Raw genomic sequence first — 13,274 nt, forward strand, 5'->3', positions numbered from 1 at the left:
ACCAGGTGGCTAGGGACCATCACTACAAAGCACTGAACTTGGGCACCTGTGAGGATTAAACAGAATGAGGTACACGAGGGACAGGTGTGGATAATTAATCAATATGTGGGTGATTGGGAATAGGGAATTGTGTGCTGTGATTTGTGGTTGTGGTCTGTGAGGGCTGGCTGGGTATGTGACATATTGTGTTTGGTTGAGTAAAACTACACGACATCCGTAGTACACTTTTTAAAATTAAAAATGTATTAACTAAAAAAATGTGTCCATAGGTAAAACTAAAATGTAAAAAACAAACAAACAAACAAACAAACACACACAAAAAAAGGCATAATGGCATCAGCAGATTAATCAGTCCACCACTGGAAGAACAGTACTGACCTTAACAATTCAGAATTTTGAATTTGGTTGTATCATCAGTCCTGAGGTTTGCTACCATGAGACCTTGATATGAAGTCTCATGAGTAGCTGGTTAGAATGTCTACTGAATGATGAGGAGAAACATGCGAGACTGGTCACTACACTGTACACACAATGATAACTTTCATGTCATGTGTTTTTGCATGACATCCCCGTTGCAGTAGCATACAGCAGACAAGCTGACAAAATGGTTTCAGTTTTTAACAATAATTGTCCTTCTTAAGAGGTAAAATTAAGTAATAAAAGATACAAATGGCATTGGTTTTTCTCTGTACATGAAACTTGGGCAATTATGATTTAGTTTTAAACAACACAGTTGTCTCAGAAAGAGATTCTTTCATGCAGAAAGAGAGATTCTGTAAGTGTTAAAATCCATATCTTTTACTAATTGTATAAAGTGGAATTTGCATACTCAATTTCCTGTCACTCTTTAAAATGCTATTTCAGGTGCTATGAAAAAAATATATAAATTTTACACAAACTTAAGAAACAGTCTCAAAACAGTCTTGGTGGACTGGCTGAAACTTCAAATGTGCAATTTCCATCAAAATTCTGCTCTCACTGAACTGCTGACTTGTTCGCTCTTGCACTTTAAAAAAAAAGATAATTGGTTGAAATGGAGCTCACAGGGAGGTTTTAAGAAGCTCATTTAATTGGCTAGGCAGTGAGCTGTTGCTGGGGCTTAGTGGAGGTCAGCGGTGTTGCTTTGACAGGTGTCAGGTGTGGCCTGTCAGGCATCAGTTTGATTATGAACAGCAGGTCTCTAGTGAGCTTCATATATCAGATGGACACAGATGCATGCACGCATGAACAGGCACACACACACACACAGACACACGCACAGATGATTGCACCAGTTCTCATCTTGGCGGCAAGTGCTCTGTAGAACTGATGAAAAACCGCACACCTTGTGCTATACAGAACATTTCATATTTGTAAAGCTGTCGTGTGGAGCAGAAATCTGAAAGATACAGCACCATAATGCAGTCAGAGAGTACATTAGCACTGGGGTGGGAGAACCACCCTAACGTATGCCTCCCTTTTGTTTGTGTGTGTGCATAGTCCATGAAGTATCCTGTATGAGTATGACACCCTACACTACACAGCTTCCTACACTGTATTGCCTCATTTTGCTCTGGCAGGTAAATGGGCGTGACTTTTCTAAGGCTGGCCATGAGGCAGCTGTCGAGGCGATACGGAAGGACCCCGTGGTCGTCCAGGTGTTGCGGCGGGGTCCCGCAGCTACCGGCAACGTGCAGGATGGGAGTATGGTGGATGTGTGCACGCAGACGGACATCACCTTCGAACACATCATGGCTCTGGCCAAACTGAGGCCAGCCACCCCACCTGTGCCTGACATCTGCCCTTTCCTGCTCTCAGACAGGTATATACCATCATAGAGGTAATCGTGCACTATGACACTATGAAGATGTGGTAGCATGTTTTGCCGATGCTATGCTTTGCCAGGTTGTAAAGCTGTTTATGTATCCAAACGCCGTCCTTCAGCTTTGCTGCACAGGAATTGGTAAGCTCAGCACTTTGGTGCTCTAAAATCACTGGGACTTCATTTTACAACATGGCTGCGGTGGACCATTCTTCAAGGCATCACGTGTCCTGTGAATAATATGGCCTTGCATTTAAGTCACATTCCTGTCGCATGGAGAATTTCTTCATTATCAAATTACTGCCAAGATCTTTTTTTAATATAGAGAGCATCCCCCACTAATGTCATAAAGCCTCACCATACTTTGCAAGTAATTACTGCTCGTGTTAGCACCATCCATTGGCTTAAGGAGGAGTTTACAGGGTGATTAAAAACAAAATGGGGTGGCAAAGCAGGATGTATAGAAGCACGCTTATTCCCATCCTATTTTATGGTCTATAACAGCGGCCAACTACCAACAATTTGTCTTCCAAAATGACTGCATTATTACTGATTGTTCTTTGCCGTGACCTGTAAAAAGACAGGGAAACAGTCTAACCCATAATAACATTGCAGTGCTTTCAACTCTAATATTTCACAGTCCTCCAACCGGCAAACTAGATGATGTTTAAAGTTAACCTGGACAAGAAGCATATGAAGACATAGGGGGCTTAGCCAGATTTCTGAATCGTTGACTTAGGGCAGGTTTTGTTGTGCATGTTGTAGTGCATATTGTATCCACTTAGTTTTTTGAAACCTAACACTTTCACTTTTCTTTTCTGGGTGTGTCACTAGCTGCCCCTCCATCCAGACAATGGAACACGAGTACTTTGAATGTCCGGAGTATTTGTCCAACCCCCGGGCGGAGATCGAAAGGACAGATGATTTTGAGTATGAGGTGTGTGTCACGCCCACCTGTCCGTCACAAAGCGAAAAACACATCAAATGCGGCGTACGTATTCGTGATACATCTACATGATGCAAACACATGACTGCGATGTTTCTGAAAAAAACCTTCCTCTCTGGAAGTCTTCCTCTCTTATTATCCCTGGGTACTCAGCTCCTTCATTCTGTTTCACACATGAATGAGCTTCCTCCATGCGTGATGGGCCATCCGTCCATCTGTCATGGATACGTCCCCTTACTGGGCCATGGAGAAGCTAATGCCCCCCCGTGAATGCATTTCTGATGGAGGCTCATATCATAGATCATATCAGTGGCGCAATAAAGTATGGCTCAGATTCACCAGTATAGAGAAAGTACACTATGTGGAGAAAGGACCATTATGTGACATTCTCTGTCCAACAGCTCCAAGCTGCATAAGTAGAAACAACAGGAGCCTTGAAGAGATTATGAGTTATTGCCAAGTCTAAGGTACAGATCAATACTCGGCCACGATGAAATTGCAGGAAATGATAAATATCCTTTATAGTGTTTATTGGCATTACTCCAGGTCTGTATGAAATAAAGAACATTAGCTCATAATTATGCCACAGAGATAAAAAATGCCCAAAAGCATTATAAAGTTCATGCAGGAACAGCATGGAGCGATATTATCAGTGCCATCTCATAATGGTTTTAGCACTGTGAACTTTCGGAAATGGAAGGAGAGGTCATTCGTATATCCATACATGTTTGAGTACAGTTCTGGTTGCGTCTGGAGCCGCCTCTGACCATGTATGGCTGGGTGGCTCTGTCAGATTGATAAATAGCCTCTTTCTGGTCCAGCAAGCACAGCTCAGGGTTGTTAGCACTGCCGAGCTCTTGGCTGTGGCTAAACGGTGTCCTCTGTCAGATGAACGCCACTCAAACACGCCACTGGCCTTACTTTTCATGGCTAGGATGGCAGCTCTGACATGCCCTTCATGGGTCTACCTGATTAATTCAGTACTCAGACTATCCTGCATATCTCGTCTTACATTATGCTACACAAAGTTTAGCATTTTTTACTCTCAGATCTCCATAGGATTTAGATTTTGAGATCACATTAACTAAAACATTACTCCAAGGTAGGCTGATATAATATAGCATACCATTAAATGGCAATATTTTGGTCTGAGGCGCATCATGAAGCTGGTCATAGAGGGTTTAAAATGGTCTAAGATCACTTGTTACTTGCACTGTCATTCACATTAACGATCATAAAAGAGCTCATTAAGTGATTTGTGATGTATAGGGCCCTTTCAGGCTTTACTCACTGCTGCCGTTTTGAAGAATGATGTTTTATAATGTTTATAATAGTGATATATGTGTTCTCATTTTGAACATTAAGACTTTTTAGGGATGGATGGATCGATGTTTGGATTTCATGCCTGATATTTTGTGCCAGGAGGTTGAGTTGTGTCGTCTGAATAGCCAGGAGAAGTTGGGCCTTACACTTTGCTACAGGACCGATGATGAAGAGGACACAGCTATTTATGTCAGTCAGGTAATAACCTCTGGCCCGTAAACATACATACATAAAAATGACCCAACTGAGAAAGGGAGTTTGCATTCTATATTACATTTATGATAATTTTGACAATATTTTACACAACACTGAACAGCATAGGTCTTACGCGACCTTTCAGATTCAAGGTATCAAATTAATGCAACCGCAGAAGCTGTTTCCCCGGTAATGCAATTAAAAGATAAGCCGGAGTTCTTTTTGATACCCAGTCCTTGTTTTTGTTGCTGCAGCCCTTCTCTAACTCCAGATCTCTGCAACAGTCTCTGCTTTTGTGAAGTCACAACACCCGTCAAATTATCCACCGAGACAAAGCCATGCGTGCAGGGAGGAAGTCGAGTCGAAATGCAATTTCACATTCCCACCCCTACCCTTCCTGTGTTTTAGCTGAGGATTTTAATTAGCTAGGAGCGAAACTCCTCTTGTCTCCTGCGGAGGATAATGGATTACTTGCTCCCGGTGCTGTTTTCGACACATTACCCACAAACTAAGAAGCGCAGGAGCAAAGAAGGCATTCTAGTGGAAGAACTGCTCTCTTGTCGAGCAGATCCAACCTGCTGTTACTGCGCATTTCTCTTTGAAATATGTAAATACAGTACATCTAACATCAGAATGGTTTTAGAAGCACCTAAAAAAAAGATTTTTACCACCTCTCTCACATCCCTTGCAGAGAGCAGCTCGTAAACAACATGCCAACCTACAAACATATTCTATTTATACACCTCTGAGGGGGAGAAGAGGGAATATGCTAATTCGGCTCATTAAAAATGCATGTATAAATATGATGTTTGTGTGTCACTGCTCGGTGGTTTTCTGCTCTTCTTCATTCCTCCCCGACTTTTCTGCTGCACTTGCTGTAACCCCCCCACCCAATTTGAATTCTTAGAACAAAGCCAGAGATCATTTCAGGGCTGGTGAAATATTGAATAATCAGACAGAAAAATCAGAAGTTCATAAGCATATCCACTGGGATGTTTGAAGAGGCGCAGATGTTGACGATGTTCAGATCTGGAGTTTTTGGAGTCAAAATGACATGGGGCAGCTCCTGCACTTCACTGTCAATATTGCTCTTGATTTTCATTTTTTGACAAATGTAATCAGCTGTCATGCTTTCTTTCTTTAACAATGTATGAAGCAACAACTGATTATTTTCATAAAAGGTGATATTTCACAACTTGACATGACAAGGTGAATAAATGAAAGGCATATTTGAGCAGAATGCTGTAAGAAATTATGAAAATTATATATATATATATATATATATATATATATATATATATATATATATATATATATATATATGTGTGTGTGTGTTTGTGTGTGTGCGATCTGGAAAGAAAGATCTGTCAAATTCAATCAGCATCAAAGTATCACATGGCATATTGTAATCTCAGATGCCACACTGGAGAAGATTAAAAGCTGAGTATGGTCACATGAGCTAATGTCGGCTCTCCTGGATATTTTCTAGGTTGGCCCCCTCAGCATAGCTGCCAGAGATGGACGCATCAGAGAGGGAGATCGAATTTTGCAGGTAGAACTCCTACCACAATGTTGCTGACGGAAATATTTGCATGCACAGGAACGCACACGCACACCAACAAATACGCATATGCCTTCACTCACGCTGATGCACACAATCCTTTATAAACACACATATATGCCTCCACTCACACTGATGAACCCAGTCCTTCATATACACACACATTCACGCATGCACACACACAAGCGCCCCCACTCACACTGATGCACACAATCCTTCATACACGTACACACACACACACACACACACACACACACACACACACACACACACACACAGTATAACCCATATAAAGGTTTCAGAAAGGTATTTCCATCATCTGCTGGTTCTATTACACCTACATTTGAGATATCCTGGGGCTCAGACAGCAGCGCCTGGATCGCATGCATGGAACTAATTTTTGCATTCCTGCCGGCACCTGAGCGTTTAGAACATGTGCCAAGCTAGTCTATATAGATATCTGGGGAAAGCAAAGGGTGTATGGTGTGGAGTAATTAGAGGTGAGGATATATTCGGACTTTGAGTACAAGCGATCAGAGTGGGACTATATGTGACTTGTGAGTTCACCACATTTCTCTCTCTTTCTCTGTCTCTCTCTCTGTCGCAGTCTATCACTCTGTCTCACTCCCACTACCACCTCTATTATCTCTTTGTGACAGTCCCATTACGTTATACAGGGAGAGATGAATGCCACCTGTCAGAGCTCGGTTAATTGTGTGTCTGACCGTGTGCTGCATTTATGAATGCATGAGGCTCCCGGGGATAGAGCCACGCCCCCTGTAATGCGTTCCTAACCACTTGCCTCGCACATTCTTAATTGAGCAGGGGTTCTTATCTCAGGATGGGAGCTGAATCCATGTGTGCATGTGTGTTTGTGTGCATGCCTCTATTTATTTACTTTGAAATGGGGATGCCTTTCTTCTGCTTTTGTCAATGATTCGGTGTGGTTTGGATAGTAATTGTGGTCCGTCGTTATCATTCTTTCTGTGTGTGTGTGTGTGTGTGTGTGTGTGTGTGTGTGTGTGTGTGTGTGTGTTTGTGGTTTTCCCCAGATAAATGGCCACGATGTGCAGGACAGGAACGAGGCTGTGGCGATACTCTGTAACGAAGACACCAGGAATGTTGTACTGCTCGTGACCAGGCCAGGAGCGCAGGTGAGCCAGCAGACTCTGACCACTCTGCTTGCTTCTTGGTGTTCATCGTAGGATAACGAGGAGGGAGCCACGCATTCACCTAATGAGATATACTGTACATACTGCTCATAGACAGAAGACAACTCGAAATGCAAAGGTGTTTAATCCACACCTCAAAATGAACCAGAGCCACCACTCCTGAGGGCAGGGCGTCCGTGGCAAATTCTCTAGATTTAATGTACTACATGTCCATTTCGACAAGTCCACTGAACAAAAATTGCTGAGCCCTCTTCTCATAGTCTTCCAGTACAGATTTTTCATTAGATTTTTTTTTGGATAGTCTGCTCTGTGTTCTTTGCCCTTTTGCTCAGTACTGATTTAAGTCTGCAGGCTGGTGATGGGCAGGGGTTTGGGAAAGTAATCTGCACCTTGTTCAAAGGGATCGAAGAAAACCCAGATTCATGTGACTAGAGCCATAAGGCTTTCTTTTAACTTTCATTTGTTTAATTCCTGGTGGGCTTTTATTAGTGCACTGCGGTTTTATTAGTTGCCTGGAGTTGTGCAGCTTCTCAGCAGCTTCTCAGCCAGTTTTCAGAACCTGTTCCACTTTTGAAGATATGGTGTACTGACAGTGAAAGGCCATGATTGCAGGAAAAAAAAAGAATGAACATGCAACCAGTCAGCATGTAGATTTATTTTAACTGCATGTAAAGCGAATTTTAGCTACTGGCTAAGTACCACTCACACATTTACTGGTACTGGTACTTCCAGTGGTATTTCTATTTGGTATTTATTCATAATTACTCTATTATGCTTGAGTAACATATGGTGTATTGCTTATAACCCAGGCAAAGTCTGCATACTGGGTCTAAATCATCTAGCCTAGTCATTGTCTCCTCTTCCAGATGGATGAAGGCTGGTTGGATGAGGAACAGCATGACTATCTGGAGGAGCTAAAGATGGAGATCCTGGAAGAGCAGAGAAAAGAGGAGATCTTTCAGATGGCCAACTGTAATAAGCAAGTGAGTGAGACGTAACATGCAAACCCAGCATGAGATGTGTTTCTCCTTTTCATAGCAGCCCCTCCCCCAGATGATGGGACTGTTTGTTTCTTTGTAGTCCAAGATGCTGGAGGAGGACGATGCAGCCACAGATACAGCCACCTGTTCCTCCAGCCTGCAGGATAAAGACAGCGGGGTGGGCCGAGGGGGCGAGGAGAGTGCCGAGCCACACGCCCAAATAAGGACTCAAAAGCACACACGGCACCGGTGGGAGGCAGAGCCTCATTCTATTCCCACGGAAACCTCAGGCCTGGTCAATCAAGTGGCAGGCCAGGAGGGTGGGCGGAGCCAGGCAGGTGTGGAGAGAGACCGCTTTCGGCAACTGCTGGAGCTGAAGTGTCAGATCCGGAACGGGCGCGAGTGTGGCCTGGTGTACCGCCGCAGCAGCACCATCGCGTGCAGCGTGACGGAGCAGGCGGGTGGCGGCGTGGGCATGGAGCGCGAGCTGCGCATGCTGAACGAGGAGCTGCGCAGCATCGAGCGCGAGTGCCAGAGCCTCATGCAGACGCACCGGCTGCGCAGGGCCGTGCGAGGCCCCGGACGGCCGGGCCAGGAAGGTCGCGTGTGTGGGGCCAAGCTGGCCGACATCACCGAGCAGCCAGAGAGGGCAGCAGCGAGTGAGAAATCCAAGGACAAGGACAGCTCGAGTGCATACAACACGGCAGAGAGCTCGCGCTCCACGCCGCTGGGCACTGAGGGCTCACCAGAGCACTCGCTTCAGCGGCATGCCAGCCAGGCCCATCAGAGGAGTTTGCGTGGTGTCCACACCCAGGGTGCTTCACGGAGTAGCACCCTAACCACACATGATTCCTGCACTCACAGTAAGACCTTACCCACCCATGGTAAGGTCACCCCAGTCCCACAAACACCCATCACCAGCCCAGGCTCGCAGGGTCCAGGCCAGGCCCTGTCCAGCAGCCTGGAACAGAGCCCCAGCAACCCATCTGAGTCTGACCCCGCCCTCCCAGCTGACGACGAACGCTGCGAGCGGGCACGGAGGCGGAACCGGCCGGCCGCCCCACCCCACCACCCAAATTCTGCCCCTGGCCCTGCCCACGCCACTCGCCACTACCAGAGCTATGTGCAACTGCTGCAACAGCAGCAACAGCAGCAACAGCAGCGCTCGTCCTCCTCCCTGGAGTGCTCGCCGAGTCAGCTGAGCCTGTTGGGCCTGCGTGGGCGGCCCTCACCGCCGCCCCTGGCTCCGCCCCCTTCCGCTGCCGCAGCCGCTCGTCTGGAGTGGAAGGTGAAGGTTCGTGCCGCCGCCCGCCGGCCTGCTCGCGACCGCATCCTGCGCGAACGTGCCCTGCGCATCCGTGAGGAGCGCAGTGGCGGCATGACCACGGACGACGATGCGGCCAGCGAGCTAAAGATGGGCCGCTACTGGAGCAAGGAGGAGCGCAAGCAGCAGCTGGCCCGCGCTCGCGAGCAGCGCCGCCGCCGCGAGTTCATGCAGCGCTGCCGTCTGGAGTGGCTGCGGCAGGCAGCTGGCGCCGAGGTCAGCGTGCTGGAGCTCAGCCACAGGAAGATGCTGAAGAAGCGCAGCCGCAAAATCCTGGACAACTGGATGACCATCCAGGAGCTGGTGAGTCACGGTGCCAGGGCGCCCGACGGCACAAAAGTGCACAACGCCTTCCTGTCCGTCACAACCGTGTAGGTGCCTTGGGGCCCCAGCAAGGCTCGCTCTGAGCCCACGATCTTTTGCACTGACCTCCTGGGACATGGACATGACAGTTTTATATTGTGCAAATTGAGCTATTTTTCACGTTTTGTAAATTTGGAATGACTCCTTGTGGAGATGTTTCGCTCAACGTGGACGTTGTTTTGAGTGAGACATAACAGTGATTGAATGTTTAAGCTTTTTTATCTATTAACTGAAGGTATTTGACCACTGCAGACTTTTTCTACATTTGCATAAGACTGATGGGGCTTCTAAAACAACCGTGTAGTGTTTGACATTCTGATGTCACTGCCCTTTACAATAATTTTATTAGTTTTCAATCATTTTTAACAGTCTGTGTTTTTCAGAGTACTTTTTTCAGAGAATTTTTCATTATGCATTTATGCAGCTTTTTACTGTTTTTGTCTGCTCTCAAATGTACTGTAAATATTCATTTTCCTTCATATTCTGAGATAAATGTTTTATTTGAACCCAAAAGGTTTACAATACAATGGTCAAAAGCTGTCTGATGCAGTATTGATGACACCATTGACATGCAGTATTCATGGCCATTTCTCATTGTTTACTATACAGCATATTCTGTCAAATTTCCACTCATATATCATTTCACCTCTGATGCCAAACAAGGTGATTAGCTGTATTGGAGTCTGATGGTATGGGGTGTCTCTGAAGGTTTTTAGCAGTCCTGAACTTCCTCAGTGTTGTTGTGCCTAAGAATATGGTGCTTTCTGCTCTCTGCAATGACTCGTTTTTCTTCTCCACATTGTGGTGAACAACTGTGCATTTATGCTCACTTCTCGATCCTCTACCCTTCACCAGTGCATCACCAGTGTAGCTGACCATGTTGTAGCCTGGTCAAAGTGTTCTAGGTGTGCTACTCAGAGAAAAAATAAATAAATTATTGGTATAAAACTCAAAGCAGTTTACATTCCATTTTCTTTACTGACTGACTGCAAGTGTGGCGAACCAAATCATCAAAATATCTCTTGACTGACTGCTTGAACGAACTGAGCTGGAGCATCGAAGCGACTCACAGGAGCAGAGCTCCATCCTGAAATGCTGATGACTTCAGTGGTTGCCATATTCCTACTGAAAATATCATCTGTGTCGCTGCCGTCAACCTCACGTCATGCCCAACAAATCCAATCGAGCACAGACATCTTGTGTCATGAAAAGGCCTCCTGGAATGAAGAGCTCCGACTCTCTCACTCATTATTTCGGGCAGACCTTGATGAAAGCGCTAAAGCTGGGATCTCATTAAAACTTAAAGGGAAAAATCACTGGCTTAGTCTGCAGAGCCCTCCATCAGAGCAGTGTCTGCGGCCCTTGAAATTAAAGCGATGTAACCCAGTGAGCTCAGGTGTGTCGTGAGCAATTAAATGAACCCCCTATGTAATATGCTTGTGTTTGTTGAGTGTGATCATGCTGATAGCTTGCGTAAATATGGTCATGGCTGGATGACAGAACTTTTGAAATGTCATCTTTTTAGGTCTTGAATGTATGTGTGAAGAATATAAAGAAGTTCCCTAATGATCAGACTCTCATGCGCTATGTATCGATTTTTGACCACTGACTGTCTTCAAAGACTTTTTGTCTGTGTTGTGATGGTCTTATTCAGTGTAGTGATTATAAACTTCAGTCCAAGATCATAGAAGCTGTAGCTATCCACATTTTGACTCCTTATGCCCACACACAATTACAGCCTCACAAAAAGGAAATTCTGAGATTTTCACATTTATTACATACCCCACATTTCCAATTTAACTTGCTTTTCCATTTAATTTTTACTGAAGATAAAGCAATTAGCACAATCAACTGTTTAGTTCTCAACTCTGACTACTTCTGCCAAGCTGACTCTCATGATTGCTTTAATCTACATTATTGAATACTTTGAGCATTTGTATTATGCATTTGTTGCAGATGAATTTGTGTTAATATACCATATTAATTAAACACTAAATATCTAAAAACTAAACTAAATATCCAGTGGGCAGTTCAGTACTGCAGTAACTAACATATGTTGATGAGACAACAGGTGCGTGTTCTCCAATATGAAAATGGCCCAAAATAGTTTACAGTTTGCTGTTTGGCTCAGAACCCCTTTGTGGTAATGTTCTTGGATGTTTACACTGCAGGTGACGAACTGCATAATTCTCTCACTCTAGCTTTCAGCTAATTATCAAGCCCTTCACAAGTTGAATCAGGTGCGTCGGAACAGGAAATTGTACTGCAGAGTGAAAACCTTGATATAGGATTCTGTGTATCCATGTCAATCTAAATGCAGAATTTTAAGAATTGCATATAGACCTTTTGTAAGGCATTCTTATTCTTATTCTTAGAAAGCAAAAAAGAAAACTACAAAGACACAACCACAACTGCCTCATAACTTGGCATTTATTAAGAGAGAGCATGCCAAACACACTTCTGTACTAAAAAACCTAATGTGTGCTTTATGACAAATATTCTAGCATTTTAAAATCAACCTTGAACCCAAAGGCACTTGCAGCATCTCCCCACTACACAACAGAATACATAGATGCTCACCCTCAGCAGCAACAATGACATAGTTTTAGATGATTTCCCTCTTCAAAGGAACATGGCAAACCAAATTTTGCTTCCAGTGCGCATGCAGTTTTATTAGAATGTCCTCATTTGTCTTGTTATTGCTCTCCTCCATATTCATTTTTTCATAACTATTCAAAATGACTGACAGGGAAGAAGTGTTGGAGCTAGGGAGGGGGCATTCCAGAAGACTGATCTCCCCTCTCTGTCTCTCCCTCCCTCCCTCCCACCACAGTAAAAAGCATCAAAGCATGGAGAGACCACAACCTCTCTCGTGCTGGTATTCTGTTGCTGATGTGATTAATGCTGACTTTCACACCCCAGATAATTGAATAAATTTCACTTTAGCTCTTGGTCACGCTGCGATTCTGTGCCTCACTGAGACTTTGCACAGGTGGCTGTGATGGGCTCCCTTTGGTGCTTTCTGTTTCAGAGACAGCACCATACACCACAGCAAAGTCCAGGATTGACTAATGAAAAGTGTGAAGTATTGGCATAATATATATAATGCCTCATAACTTGCTAACAAGGACTTTTTCACTTGTGAATATTCTTTGAAGCTTCAGCATAGAGGTATCAGTTGTGTGGCTCTGAATGTACTCTGTGATAAACAATGTAAAGAGAAACACTTTGAATATAAATATGACTTCATGGGGTGATAATTAGCTTTTGCTTGAGAATATAAACATTGTTTTCATTGCTTTTTCACTTTATCTGGTCTCCTTGGAACTCTGCGATGGACCTATTACTTGAATTTGTTTTATTACAAAGAAAATAAAGGCAAGTGTAATGACTAAGCAAGAGCTCAAATGGATTAAACCCTTCAAGGCCGCTCTTCAGTGTGTCCTTAGAACAAAGACAACAGCCTTGGTTTTGATATCCTTTTTCCACAGGGTTAACCCACACATGCAAGATGGCTTTAAATTGCTTTACACTGAACAGACGACATTTATAAGCCCTAGGGTGGAGACATGCCAAAACCTGGGTCAGTTACTGAATAACACTTTAAAC

At 44.4% G+C, this 13,274-nt stretch overlaps 1 protein-coding gene across 3 annotated transcripts in view; it reads left to right on the forward strand.

The window, feature by feature from the left end:
• pdzrn4 (PDZ domain containing ring finger 4) overlaps window positions 1–10,292 on the forward strand; it is a 30,130-nt gene extending 19,838 nt beyond the window's left edge. For 2 of the 3 annotated variants that reach the window (XM_081712647.1, XM_081712646.1), the window contains 7 exons: window positions 1,560–1,801; window positions 2,636–2,792; window positions 4,170–4,268; window positions 5,755–5,817; window positions 6,879–6,980; window positions 7,865–7,981; window positions 8,079–10,292. In XM_081712647.1, the coding sequence (XP_081568773.1) occupies window positions 1,686–1,801; window positions 2,636–2,792; window positions 4,170–4,268; window positions 5,755–5,817; window positions 6,879–6,980; window positions 7,865–7,981; window positions 8,079–9,677 (2,253 nt within the window). In that variant the 5' untranslated portion in view covers window positions 1,560–1,685 and the 3' untranslated portion in view covers window positions 9,678–10,292. The remainder of the gene's footprint in view (window positions 1–1,559; window positions 1,802–2,635; window positions 2,793–4,169; window positions 4,269–5,754; window positions 5,818–6,878; window positions 6,981–7,864; window positions 7,982–8,078) is intronic. The other variant, XM_027011085.3, reaches the window with a different exon arrangement.
• The last annotated feature ends 2,982 nt before the right edge of the window (window positions 10,293–13,274 follow it).

This window comes from Electrophorus electricus, chromosome 4 (assembly GCF_041902795.1).
Source record: "Electrophorus electricus isolate QZ-2024a chromosome 4, ASM4190279v1, whole genome shotgun sequence".
NCBI classification, from domain to species: Eukaryota; Metazoa; Chordata; class Actinopteri; order Gymnotiformes; family Gymnotidae; genus Electrophorus; species Electrophorus electricus.